The following is a 12,539-nucleotide window of genomic DNA, read 5'->3' as shown; positions in this document are numbered from 1 at the left end:
CTTAGTTACCCAGGATCTGAGGATTGCTGTTCAAAGCCAGCCTGGCCAGAAAAGTCTGTGATACTCTTATCTCCAATTAACCACCAAAAAGCTGAAAATCGAGCTGTAGCTCAAGTGATAGAGTGCCAGCCTTGAGCAACAAAAGCCTAAGGACAGTGCCAAGGCCCTAAATTTAAGTCCCAGTTCTGGTACAAAAAAGAAAATGCTTGTCTGATAGAGAAGCCTGAAATTTCAATGATTATTTTAACTAACTATTATGGAAGTGAAAGAGTGAGGGAACCAACCCCAACAGTATCATCCGAGACTCTGTGCTTAGCTCTGAGTTGCACATCCAGTTGTAGGAATGTACCCTCTGATTAGAAATTGAACCAAATTTGTGCTCTAACTAGGAGGTAGTCTGTGAGGGTGAGTTCCCTGGTGTAAGGATTGAAGCATCTGTCAGAATTCAGGCCATGTTTCTTTTAAGGGAAGAAAAGTGATGCTTAAAGGGAGAAAACAAAAAGCAAGCATGAGAAGGAGAAGCAGGGAACTATGAGCATTACCTGTCACAGTTCAAGGCATGGTTATTTTTAGGGAACAGGACTAGACATAGAAGGGATTCATGATGTAAACTAATCAAGTTCCCTTTAGGGAAAAAAAATAGGTAAAACTTTTAACTATGTATATAGGGCTAGGCTATAGCTCCAAATGTTGTCCCAGCATTCTTTTTTTTTTTTTAATTTTTTTTGGGGGGCGGCTCCTGTTGTGGGGCCTGAAATCTGGGCCTGGGCGCTGTCCCTCAGCTCTTCAGCTCAAGGCTACCACTTGAGCCACAGCGCCACTTCCAGCGTTTTTCTTTTTGCTTATGTGGTGCTGAGGAATCAAACCCAGGGCCTCATGCATGCAAGGCAAGCGCTCTACCACTGAGCCTCCTTCCCAGCCCCATATCCCAACATTCTTGAGGCCCTGGCTTCAGAAAGGTTAAGTAAATGTATAAATATATGTGAGTGTGTATATATATTTAGTGAGATTTTAACACCATCAGATAAAAATTATTTCTTCTTTGAGAAGACAGTGGGATCTATGTCTGCAATTGTATTGACTAAGGCTTCCCCTCCTCTCTCCCTCCTCGCAGCCCAGAGAGATCACTTGGAGCCCCTCCAGAGTGTTCCCCCCAGTGCGCGCCTGCATGTTCTCATCCCACCTGACCTCCGTCACCTTCCTGGCCGACCCCAGCGCTGGGGGAGGTCTGCCCCGGGGCACTTTCATCTATGCCACCTCGCCTCTGCCAGTGCAGGTGAGTCCACGCGCCAGTCTTTGCAGGTTCCTCCTCTGCTTCACCCGTGAAAGGAGGAGCAGGTGGCAGGGCCCTGGGCCAGCCCTCTGACTGTCACCTGTGCTGGTGTCTCTTCAGGCCCCATCCTTTTACTGGGAAATTGAAATTGTTTCCTATGGAGACACTGATGACGACACCGGACCAATCGTTTCCTTTGGCTTTGCTACAGAGGCAGAGAAACGAGATGGGGCGTGGACCAATCCAGTGGGCACTTGCCTGTTCCACAAGTAAGTGGCTGCTGCTGCTTGTAGTCTTATAAAAAGGAAAAGTGGGTCCCTGTGGTAAAGAACAGGAGCGTCCCTCGAGTCACAATCAAGGTGGGTCTTTCAGCGAGGTTGAGGACTGCAGCATGCTGTTTTCCTCCTATACATGCTGGCACAGGTCCTTCCGAGCTGTCCTGCAGTCCTGCTTTCCTTCTTCCACATGCACCCGAATCCATTGCAGTCTGGGTGCAGCCATGACCTTGGGATGCTAGAGGAGTTCCACCAAAACCTCTCTCCTCAAGCATGGGGATACATTTGCATTTGGGGAAGGCTGAAGCCTCCCTTGACCTCCTCTCTCTCACCTCAGGGAGCAGGTGAGTCTTGTTTCTGACCTGCTTCTTTCCTTCCCAGCAACGGCCGGGCTGTGCACTACAATGGCTCCAGCTTGCTGCAATGGAAAAGCGTCCGCCTAGATGTTACTCTGTCTCCTGGTAAGTGACAGCTGGGGCTTCCAGGCCCTGTTTGCTTCTGGGGCCCCAGGTGTGGGTCTACCTGGGTAGGAGTTAGATATATTGAACAACTTGTCTTCCAGTGAAAACCAAACTCTTGTCACGGCTGTCCCCAAGTTCACGCCCAAGTCCCCTACCCTTTTTGCCTGTCTGGTTAGCATAGGCTTCTCTGCTTTTGTTCACATGCTCATACATTGCAATGAGAGTTCCTGATGATCTACAATATGGAAAATGTTCTCTGCCATAGGTGATGTGGCAGGGATTGGCTGGGAGAGAACCGAAGGGACCCCGCCTCCTCCGGGACAGCCAGCCAAAGGCCGGGTGTACTTCACATACTGTGGGCAGCGCCTTTCACCGTACCTCGAGGATGTCTCGGGTGGGATGTGGCCTGTGGTTCACATTCAGAAGAAGGCAAGTTCCTTTGCAGGGAGAGTAGAGCAGATTCTTCCTGGTTAGGAAAGGAAGATGCTGTTGTATGAGCCAGAGTTGCACATGACAGCCTGAGTGAGTCGGTTCCTTTCCGTCAACCCCACAGCTTTGGACTGGTGGGCACTGCTCTGTCCTGAACTGCACTTAGCACCGTGTTCTCTTGACTGTCTCGAATGTTGGGAATGTGGCCCTCTTGGGTCCTCTCAAAGCTTGGAGGAATCCAGCATTCCCATTCTAGCCTCCTGGGCTCCTGTTGTTTTCCCTAGAGCCCCAACATCATGTGCTTAGGACATAACTACTGATGGCATACGGCTCAGCCCCAAATCCATATCTCCACCCAGACCACACTCAGATACCCATCCCCAAATACATGTGGCTCAGGGACCAAGCACTTGCCTAGCATGTGTGAGGCCTTCAATTGCAGTCTGAGTGCCACAAAAAAAATAAAAGATTCTCCAGATCAATCAGTGCCTTCCTATGTCACTTGCTGTAAAAAGTCTCTAATGACCTATAAGGTCAGTAGGACCTGGCCTATGTCATGTCTGACTGTCCTTCATCTTATGCTGAGTGATTTTTTTTTCTTTTTATTTGTTTGGTCAGTTTGGGGGCTTGAACTCTGGGCCCACGCACTGTCCCAGAGCTCTTCAGCTCAAGGCCAGCACTCTACCACTTGAACCACAGTGCCACTTCCAGTTTTCTGGTGGTTAATTGGAGATAAGAGTCTCATGGATTTTCCTGCCCAGGCTGGCTTTGAACTGTGATCCTCAGATCTCAGCCTCCTGAGTAGCTAGGATTACTCAGGCTGGGTGCCGGAGTCACCGGCCCCTGACATGAGTGAATTATTTCACACAGCATTTCTCAGCCTTTTCCATCCCTTCATTCCACAAATACATTCCACAAATACTATGATGTGTCAAGCACTGTGTCAAGCTCTATATGTAGAATGATGAGTGAACCATATGGCGCCTGTCTTCATAGGAACTGGACATTAGATTATCACAGAGGTGTGTGTGTGTGTGTGTGTGTGTGTGTAAAATCACAAATTAACAAATATTGGGAATGAAAATATTTGTCTTTATGGAACTAAGAATTTGTTCTTTGAAGAAGTGCTGTTAGGGCTGGGAATGTGGCTTACGGTAGATTGCTTGCATAGCATGCATGAAGCCCTGAGTTCAATTCCTCAGTACCACATAAACAGAAGAGCTGGAAGTGGTGCTGTGGCTTAAGTGGTAGAGTGCTAGCCTTGAGCAAAAGAAGCCTAAGGACAGTGCCTAGGCCTTTACTTCAAGCCCCAGCACCAGCAAAAAAAAATTAAGCCAGGTCTAGATATTATCTAGTTTTAACTAGGCAAAGTTGGAGGAAAGAGTATTCCAGGTGGAGGGAGCAGTATATGTGCAGTGATGTCAGGCAGACAAGATTACTGTTAGCTGCGGGTGGTGACACCTTAATCCCAGCACTGGAGAGGTGACGGCAGGAGGATTGTGAGTTCAAACCAGCCTGAGCTACATAGATTTATCTCCAAACAGAGGAATGAGTAGAGTGAGTAGGGAGGAGACTGAGAGTAAGGTAGGGTGCAGTCACACCTGTCCGTCATGGCTGCTTTCACTGGGCTACTCTGATTGGATGTTTTGCTATTGTTTTGGTGGTACTGGGGTTTGAACTTAGGGCTTCAAGCTTGCTAGGCAGACATATTATCACTGATCCACTTAGTCCTGATTTGATGCTTAATGAAGTACACTTGAAGTGTTATAAATAAATAGAAATAAACCTAGGTCATTTAATCATTGATTTCATCCCCTTTTCTAGAACACCAAAACTCGAGCCAACTTTGGCTCCCGCCCTTTTGCTTATGCGGAAGGGCAGGCCCACCGCAATGCCGCCGACCTGTGCACTGACCTGGCAGAGGAGATCAGTGCTAACTTCGAGGCCTTGCCCTTTGCCATGGCATCTGACAGTGACAACGATGCTGGCACCAGCATAGCATCCGACCCAGGCACCCATGGGCCACCCTGCCGGATTGCTGCTGTGGCCGCTGCTCAGCAACGTAAGCCACTCCCCATCCCCACAGGGACCCCACTGCTTTGGGAAGGGTAAGTGCCTGGCCAGCTGCTAACATCAGAGGTGTCGACTTTGGTGTCCCATAATGATGGGGTGACAGGCCATGGTGAAGAACCAGGCACAGGAGAAGGGCACACTGAAAGTGAACTCCCTTGCAAGAAGTCTGCTGAGTTGTGCCAGCATAGTAGTGTGGACTGCTAAAAACCTGAACTGTGGGTTACTCATTTTTAAGAAGTTGGGGGTTTATTTGCTGGTCCTGGCTTGAACTTAGGTCCTGGGAACTGTCCCTGAGTTTCTTTTGCTCAAGGCTAACACTATACCACTTGAGCCACAGGACTACTTCCAGCCGTTTTGGAGATAAGAGTCTCATGGAGGGCTGGGAAGGTGGCTCAGTGGTAGACCGCTTGCCTTGCATGCATGAGGCCCTGGGTTCAATTCCTCAGCACCACATAAGCAGAAGAAAAAAAAGCTGGAAGCAGTGACCTGCTTTTTAAAAGTATTTTAGAGCTAGAGGTGTGGCTCTATTACTTGGAACACTTGCCTAACAAATGCTAGACCCTGAATTCAAGCCCAGTGCCACCATCAAAAAGACTGAAAAATGTTTTAAAGCTGAGGTCATAAAAGAATATTAGAATTCCAGTTGTAAAATTTAGTGAGTGAGCACTAAATTCTGTCCTGATTTTGAAAGTTTTCAAATAATCACTAAACTAAAACTGTCTGGAAGCCCTCGTTGGCCTGTAGGATACTGATTGATTTGCAAACTAAAGTAACTTTGGTGCTTTTTCATGATAAAGAACTCTCCAGATCTCCTCTGACATGAATAAGTCATATCCAAAAGATGGTGTCAGGCTTCAGGGTAATCAGATGCTTGGTTATTCTGCGTCGCTGTGCTTTGAAATGTCTCACTCTACAAGGAATCGAGTTGCTAGCATGCAGGTTCAGAGTCAATGAGGTTTTGCTAGGGAGGAGTTGTTGATTTCTCCAGCTCTTGCTTGAAATTTGCTCTGGTCATGCTTTGTTGCAGAATACGACAGTGACACTTCCTGTCATTATAAAGTTGAACTCAGCTATGAGAATTTCATCACCTCTGGCCCAGACCCTCACCCGCCTCCCATTGCCGACGATGAGAGTGATGATGATGACGATGACGACATCCCACAGGTGAGAACCAGTGGCCTGGCCCAGGCCTGGGTCAGCTCCCGGCGTCAGGACAAGCTTGGGGACTGGTTCGGACATGAGGTCAAGTTCAGTGGGGTACCTTTAGCTCCTTCTTGGGCCTGGGAAGTCACCCGTCAGTTGCCGTGTCGGCTGAGTCTGCTGCCCAGTAGAGGTCCAGGTGCTGAGGAATGGAGGACTTTGCTAGTTACTCACAAGGAAGTTCCAAATGCTGTGAGCATGTCTTCAGCCAGGAGTCCCTCCTAGCATCTGAAGGGTGTTTCGGAGCAGGGTTTCCATGGCTGGCCCTGAGCGGGTTCCAGGCCCCGTGAGAGCCACATGGGGAGGGCGTGCTGCTGTACAAGGAGCTCCTTCTCAGCTCATGAGTCTCCCTCCTCCTCTTACAGGAGGACCACTACGCCCTGCTGGTGAAAGCATGGGAGACCAAGGTTTTTCCCACCATCCGAAGACGCTTCCGCAATGAGGCAGAGCGGAAATCAGGCCTGGACCAGATCAAGGGTGCTCTACAACTAGGTCTGGGCTCTTTGTTCTCCCAGGGAGACACAGGCTTGAGGGACAAGGCAGATGTCCATGAGGAAGGTGTTCCTTACATGGTGTGCCCGCCTTGACAGTGTGCTGGGGTCTTTCACCTTCCATCAAGGGCTAGGCTTCTCTTTGTCAGCGTGCTGCTATGCACAGCTGGAAGGGCTGCCATGGAAGCCACATGGCTGCGGTGGGAGCTGGGGCTTCCTCCTGCAGGAGAGCCACTTGTGGTGCCCACACAGGAAGTCAATTTGTTGATATAGAAGAGCTCCTGGAAACAGACTGGTAGGTGGTAAGCATTCTATGGGCATAGCTCTCATGCCCAGCAGTGCTGGCAGAACCCTGCCCAGTGGCCCTCCTCGGAGCCTTCTCTTACCAGGGCCCCCAGGAGGTAAAAGAAACCACCATGTCCTCTGTAGGATTTCCTGTGGCCTCTCCTCCATGTTCCCTGACTCCTGCTTAGATGATAGCAGAGTAATATTTTCCTTCTTTTTCCTCTCCCTTCTGGAAATGTTGCAAAGATAATTATTCCATAGCCTGCTGATGTCAGGCCAGTTTCTCCTTCACCCTGGCTGACAGCTCTTTGTTTAAGCACTCAGACTACACCCATGTCTTTTCACTGCAGTAGATGCGGGTGATGGAGGTAGTGTTGCTGACAAACAGCTTGCTGTCAAGGCTGTTTTTTTGCCTGTAAGTTGCTAAGTACTGTGGGGCATAAGGCAGCCCCAGTAGGGAAGACTTTAAGCCCCCCTCACTGTGCTTCTCACAGTGCTTTCTTTAGCCAGGTAGTACTTGGACTATTAACAGTGCTTCCCCCCCCCCCCAGTAGTAGGGCCTGAACTCAGGGTCTGGGTGCTGTCTGGAGCTCTTTTGCTCAAGGCTAGTGTTCTACCACTTTGACCCATAGTGCCACTTACAGTTTTCTGGTGGTTCGTTGGAAATAAGAATCTCATGGACTTTCCTGCCTGGGCTGACTGAACTGTGATCCTCAGATCTCAGCCTCCTCAGTACCTAGAGTTACAGGCATGAGCCCCTGGTGCCTGGCATATCAGTGCCCATTTTTGCCCTCAAACTTAATGATATCTTCTTTGTCTGAGAGGGAAGAACACAGCAGCTGGGTGTAGTATTTCGTGCTTGTAATCTCATCACTCAAGGGCTGAGGCAGGAAAATTGTAAGTTTGAGGCCAGCCGGGCCCACACAATGAGACCCTATGTCAATCAATCAAAACAGAGCGTATTACAGTGGTGGGTTACAGTTGACACTGAGGCCGTCTACTTCTCTAAGTCAGCAACGTGTGTTTATTATAGTAAAGATGAGCAGTACGGAAATCTGGAGAGTAAGAACTAAATGTTATTGTCACATTACTCCATGGTTTAGTTGTTACTGTGGGCTGACACTGTTATAGTGCATGTTCCTGCAGGGAGATGCAGGAACAAATAATGCGTGTACTAATTTGAACCTGGCACAGCCTTTCCTAAGAGGTTGTGTCCTTGCTTCACGCAGTGCAGTGGCACATTGCTCTGAAGGCTGGGTCTCTGGGAATTATTCAATGTCTTCTATTTTCAGGCATGGTGGACATCGCCCGGCAGACAGTTGAGTTTCTCTATGAGGAGAATGGTGGCATCCCAAGAGACCTCTATCTTCCCACCATTGAGGACATTAAAGATGAAGCAAACAAGTTCACAATTGACAAAGTTCGAAAAGGTTCTGCTTCTGTGTCCTTTTCCTTTACCTGTGAAATTCCCCATCAAGTGAGCAAGTGCATTTTCCCAAGCAGGAGCCAAGCGCGGTGGCTCTGCCTTCTAGGGTCTCCTTTCCCTCTGAATGACTTCCCCTCTTCTAGCCCCTCCCATGAGGGCCCTTCAAGCATCCTGGTGGGGCATAAGAAAGGGTTTGGTCTCTGGTGGTCTTTCCCATACACCTAGATCTCACTGATCACTGACACATGCGGGTGAGACAAGTCAAGAAGTGTGAGGAGGGGCTGGGAAGGTGGCTCAGCGGTAGAGCGCTTGCCTTGCATGCCTGAGGCCCTGGGTTCCATTCCTCAGCACCACATAAGCAAAAAGAAAAAAGCCGTAGTGGCGCTGTGGCTCAAGTGGTAGAGCGCTAGCCTTGAGCTGAAGAGCTGAGGGACAGTGCCCAGGCCCAGAGTTCAGGCCCCACAACCGGACCAAAAAAAACAACAACAACAACAATAACAACAAAAAAAAGAAGTGTGAGGAGGAGGGGGCTGGGAAGGTGGCTCAGTGGTAGAGTGCCTGCCTTGCATGCATGAGGTCCTGAGTTCGATTCCTCAGCACCACATAAGCAGAAAAAGCCAGAAGTGATGCTTTGGTTCAAGTGGTAGAGCGCTAGCCTTGAGCTGAAGAGCTGAGGGACAGCGCCCAGGCCCAGAGTTCAAGCCCCACGACCAACAAAGAAAGAAAGAGAGAGAGAGAGAAAGGAAGGAAGGAAGGAAGGAAGAAGGCAGAGCCTACACTCACTCTGTGCACACAGGTTCCAGCTCACTTCAGACTTCTGAGCCAATAAACCACATGATTATTGTTCTTTGGGCTTTTTGGATTTTTTTTTTGTTGTTGTACTGATCTTGGACTTTGTGCTTGCCCTTCACTTTTTCAGCTTTTGCTGTCTAGATGGCTATTTGGGGGTAAAAGTCTCAAGGCTTTATATGACCAGGCTGGCTTTGAACCTTGATCCTCAGATCTCAGTAGCTAGGATTATAGGTGTGAGCCACTGGCGCCTGGCTTACTCTACTCTTTTTATGGATAAATAATTCCATTTTATGGATATGCTACATATGCTTTTCATTTCTTTCTTTCTTTTTCTTTTTCCTTTTTCTTTTTTTTTTTTTTGCTGGTCTTGAGGCTTGACTTAGGGCCTGTGCTCTGTCTCTGAGCCTCTTTGTGCCAAAGGCTAGTGCTCTACCACTTGAGCCACAGTGCTCTTCTTGCTTTTCTGAGTGGTTTATTGGAAGTAACAGTCTCACGAACTTTGCTGCCTTGGGTGGCCTCAAGCCATGATCCTCATATCTCAGCTTCCTAAGTAGCTAGGATTGTAGACCTGAGCCACCAGCACCCAGCCCTTTTCCCATTTCTAAGTGATTTGCTTTTTTTTTTTTATTTGTGAATTGTCAAGGTTTTCACATTATTTTGTTGTATGACCTTCCCAGCTGAGCTGTGTTCCTTTGAAGTTATAACAAGACTCAGCAAGCTGTCAAAGGCTGCAGTTGTTTCAGACCCTTTAAAACAGGTCTTAAAGTGCTGTGGCACTCCCTCCTGAAGGAACTTCTTCTTCCCAGGTCTCACAGTAGTAACCCGCTCTCCAGACAGCAATAACGTTGCTAGCAGTGCTGTCGGAACTGCTCTGCCAAAGTTTGCCATCCGAGGGATGCTCAAAACCTTTGGCCTTCATGGCGTCGTCCTGGATGTTGATTCAGTAAGTGAACAGCCACAGGTGCATTAACCCTTTTGTGTTTATTGAGGCCCGGACTCCAGTTTATATAGTATAAGCTTGCAATATGTGGTGGTTATAGCTTGGTGATTGAGCACGTGCCTAGCAGGTGTGAGCCTTTGGTTTACCCAGCACCAAAAAAACTCAAAGAGCATCATGACTTCCTTTTTAGTTCACTAATTTCCTCTATGAAATAGCAAGGAGGTACAAATTATGATTGCATTATCTAAAAGCCAAGACTCAGTGAGTGTGTGTGTGTGTGTGTGTGTGTGTGTGTGTGTGTGTATGCACAAATGTGGAAAACAAAGCTGATGCTGAGGAAAAACAATAAGAAGTAGTCATTCATTCCCATTATAGGTGAATGAGTTGGTGCAGGTAGAAACATACCTCCGGAGTGAAGGGGTGCTGGTACGATATTGGTACCCCATTGATATGCTGGAAAGACCACCAGCAGGCTACCGAAGGACTGCCACAAATGGGCTGGTCACACTGGACAACACCAACCTTCAAATTCACAGGTAAAATTGAGCCCTTCTTTCCCCTGGGCCCAGCCCCACAGACTGTGTGGCCCGTATGTACCACTGTGTACCTCTGTGTGTGTCCCTGTGTGTACCATGGGCCCTGTGTGCACTGTGGGGCCTGTGTATACCACTCAGTGTACACAAGGCAACATCACAGATGTTCCTTCAACAGGAAGTTCAAGGGCCTAGTAACACCTGGGGTGAAGGATGGACTTTGCCCACAGGTTCTCATGGTAACCTCCCAGCCTCATGGCTGTCAGGGTCTTGGCAGGAAGCATGCTATGCTCTGGAAGTTTGGCAGGTGTGATGTCCCTGGAGAACTTTCTCCCTCCCGCTGCTCCTGGTCCAGATGTGCCGTCCCCCATGTAACACCCCTCCATGCTGTTGCCTGGTTGCCTCTCTCACTCACAAAGAATCTACCAGGGAACTATAGTAGCCTGCAAGGTGGGATCTGTACTCCCTCAAACCTCTCCCCACTTTCTGGGCTTTACATATCTGCAGAGGCAATCGCTTTCCTACCTAGGCTTCTGCCCCACCTCTTACCGCCCTCCCGCCATGGTGGGGGGTGGGTGTTGCTAGAGCTTCCCTCTCCCTACTGTGTGCCCTTCCACAGGCATTGCCCCCCTTACTGTGGCCCCATGCAGAGCTCATTTCCATCTAGAGCTGTGTCACCTCCTTCCTCACATGGTGTTTTATCTCTGTGTCTCTTGCTGAGTAAAATTCTGCTGTGTGGGTATACCACTAAGTTGATGGGAATTTGGGTCTTAAAAACAATGCTACTTACTAAGCCAGGTGCCAGTGGCTCACACCTATAATCCTAACTACTTAGGAGGCTGAGATCTGAGATCTGTAGATCATATTTTGAAGCCAGCCTGGGCAGGAAAGTCTGTGAAACTTTTTATCTCCAATAAACTACTCAGAAAAAGCCTGAAGTGGTGCTATGGCTCAGATGTAGAGAGTTTGCCTTGAGCACAAAGAGGCTCAGGGACAATGTCCAGTTCAAGTCCGAGGACTGGCAAAATGATGATGATGACAATGATACACCAGGCACTGGTGGCTCATGTGTGTAATTCTAGCTACTGACGAGGCTGGGGATCTGAGGATCATGATTCTTAGCCAACCTAGGCAGGAAAGTCTGTAAGACCCTTATTTACAATAAACTACCAAAGGAAAAAAACAAACCTGGAAGTGGAGCTGTGGCTCAAGTGATCTAAAGCACTGAGCCATGAGCAAAAAGGCTCAGGGATAGCTCGCAGGCCCTGAGTTCAAATCCCAGGACTGGCACACACACACAAAAATAATGTTCTGAGATGTAGTTCAAGTGCTAGAGCATTTGAGAAGCACAAGGCCCTGAGTTCAAACCCCAGGACTGCAAAAATACTAGAAACAGTGTTGCTGTAAAAAGGCACATGAGCTTCTGTCAGACAAACATGTTCACTTCTTTTTCCTTTGGTGCTTTTTGAGTTGGGAAAAATCAAACATGACTAGTGAAGATTTTAAGAAACAATTGATTGCTGGGGTGGGGAGGAGTGTAGTTGTGGAGGTGGGAGGGAAGGGATGTTAGGCGAAAAACAAAGGAGGAGGCAACAATGCTTAATATAAAGAAATGTACCCATGGGCTGGGAAGGTGGCTCAGTGGTAGAGTGCTTGCTTTGCATGCATGAGGCCCTGGGTTCGATTCCTAAGTACCACATAAGCAGAAAAGGCTGGAAGTGGTGCCGTGGCTCAAGTGGTAGAGCGCTAGCTTTGAGCTGAAGAGCTGAGGGACAGTGCCCAGGCCTAGAGTTCAGGCCCCACGACCAGTGATTGCTGAGGCACAGAACTTGAACCCCACCAGTGCTGGAGCCCACCCACTGGAGGGGTGCAGAGGTGAGGTGCACGGTACCATCCTCCCACACACCCTCTCCCCTACAGAGAGCTGCTGCGCTGTGAGGCCTCCCTGGCCAAGCTGTACTGCCGTGTGGCCCTGCTCGGCATCTTCGCCCCCAAGCTGCCACACTCATTCACCCGCCTCTTCCACATCCCTGCCGTCCAGGACATCACACTGGAGCACCTGCAGCTGTTGTCCGATCAGCTCCTCGCTCCTCCCCTCCCCGGTAAGAACCGAGAGTCTTGGCCACATTCTCACTCTGAAAAATGGAAGTGTCTCATCACTCGAGTCACGTAGTGATCTACCAAGTTCTCCCTGAGCCTCCTCAATGGTGGGTCCAGAGCAGTGAGTGTTTAGGAAAACCTAGGCCTGCTGCGGGGCCCTGCAAAGCAGAGAGACCTCAGGCCAAGCTCACGTGTCTGCATGACCTTCAAGGACCCTGTGCCTGTCCCCTGATGAATGCTGTGAGAAGTCTGCCTTGGCCT

The 12,539-nt window shown here is 49.0% G+C and overlaps 1 protein-coding gene across 2 annotated transcripts in view; it reads left to right on the top strand.

The window, feature by feature from the left end:
* Hectd4 (HECT domain containing E3 ubiquitin protein ligase 4) overlaps positions 1–12,539 on the top strand; it is a 101,513-nt gene that overhangs the window by 68,211 nt on the left and 20,763 nt on the right. For both annotated transcript variants that reach the window (XM_013023120.1, XM_013023118.1), the window contains exons 45-55: positions 1,115–1,276; positions 1,394–1,542; positions 1,930–2,009; positions 2,275–2,438; positions 4,263–4,500; positions 5,539–5,675; positions 6,077–6,203; positions 7,780–7,917; positions 9,512–9,648; positions 10,021–10,181; positions 12,099–12,280. In XM_013023120.1, the coding sequence (XP_012878574.1) occupies positions 1,115–1,276; positions 1,394–1,542; positions 1,930–2,009; positions 2,275–2,438; positions 4,263–4,500; positions 5,539–5,675; positions 6,077–6,203; positions 7,780–7,917; positions 9,512–9,648; positions 10,021–10,181; positions 12,099–12,280 (1,675 nt within the window). The remainder of the gene's footprint in view (positions 1–1,114; positions 1,277–1,393; positions 1,543–1,929; positions 2,010–2,274; positions 2,439–4,262; positions 4,501–5,538; positions 5,676–6,076; positions 6,204–7,779; positions 7,918–9,511; positions 9,649–10,020; positions 10,182–12,098; positions 12,281–12,539) is intronic.

Source organism: Dipodomys ordii, unplaced genomic scaffold, assembly GCF_000151885.1.
Source record: "Dipodomys ordii isolate 6190 unplaced genomic scaffold, Dord_2.0 Scaffold66, whole genome shotgun sequence".
Lineage (NCBI taxonomy): Eukaryota > Metazoa > Chordata > Mammalia > Rodentia > Heteromyidae > Dipodomys > Dipodomys ordii.
Note: the sequence above shows the minus strand (reverse complement) of the source record. Positions and strands in the feature narration are given on the sequence as shown.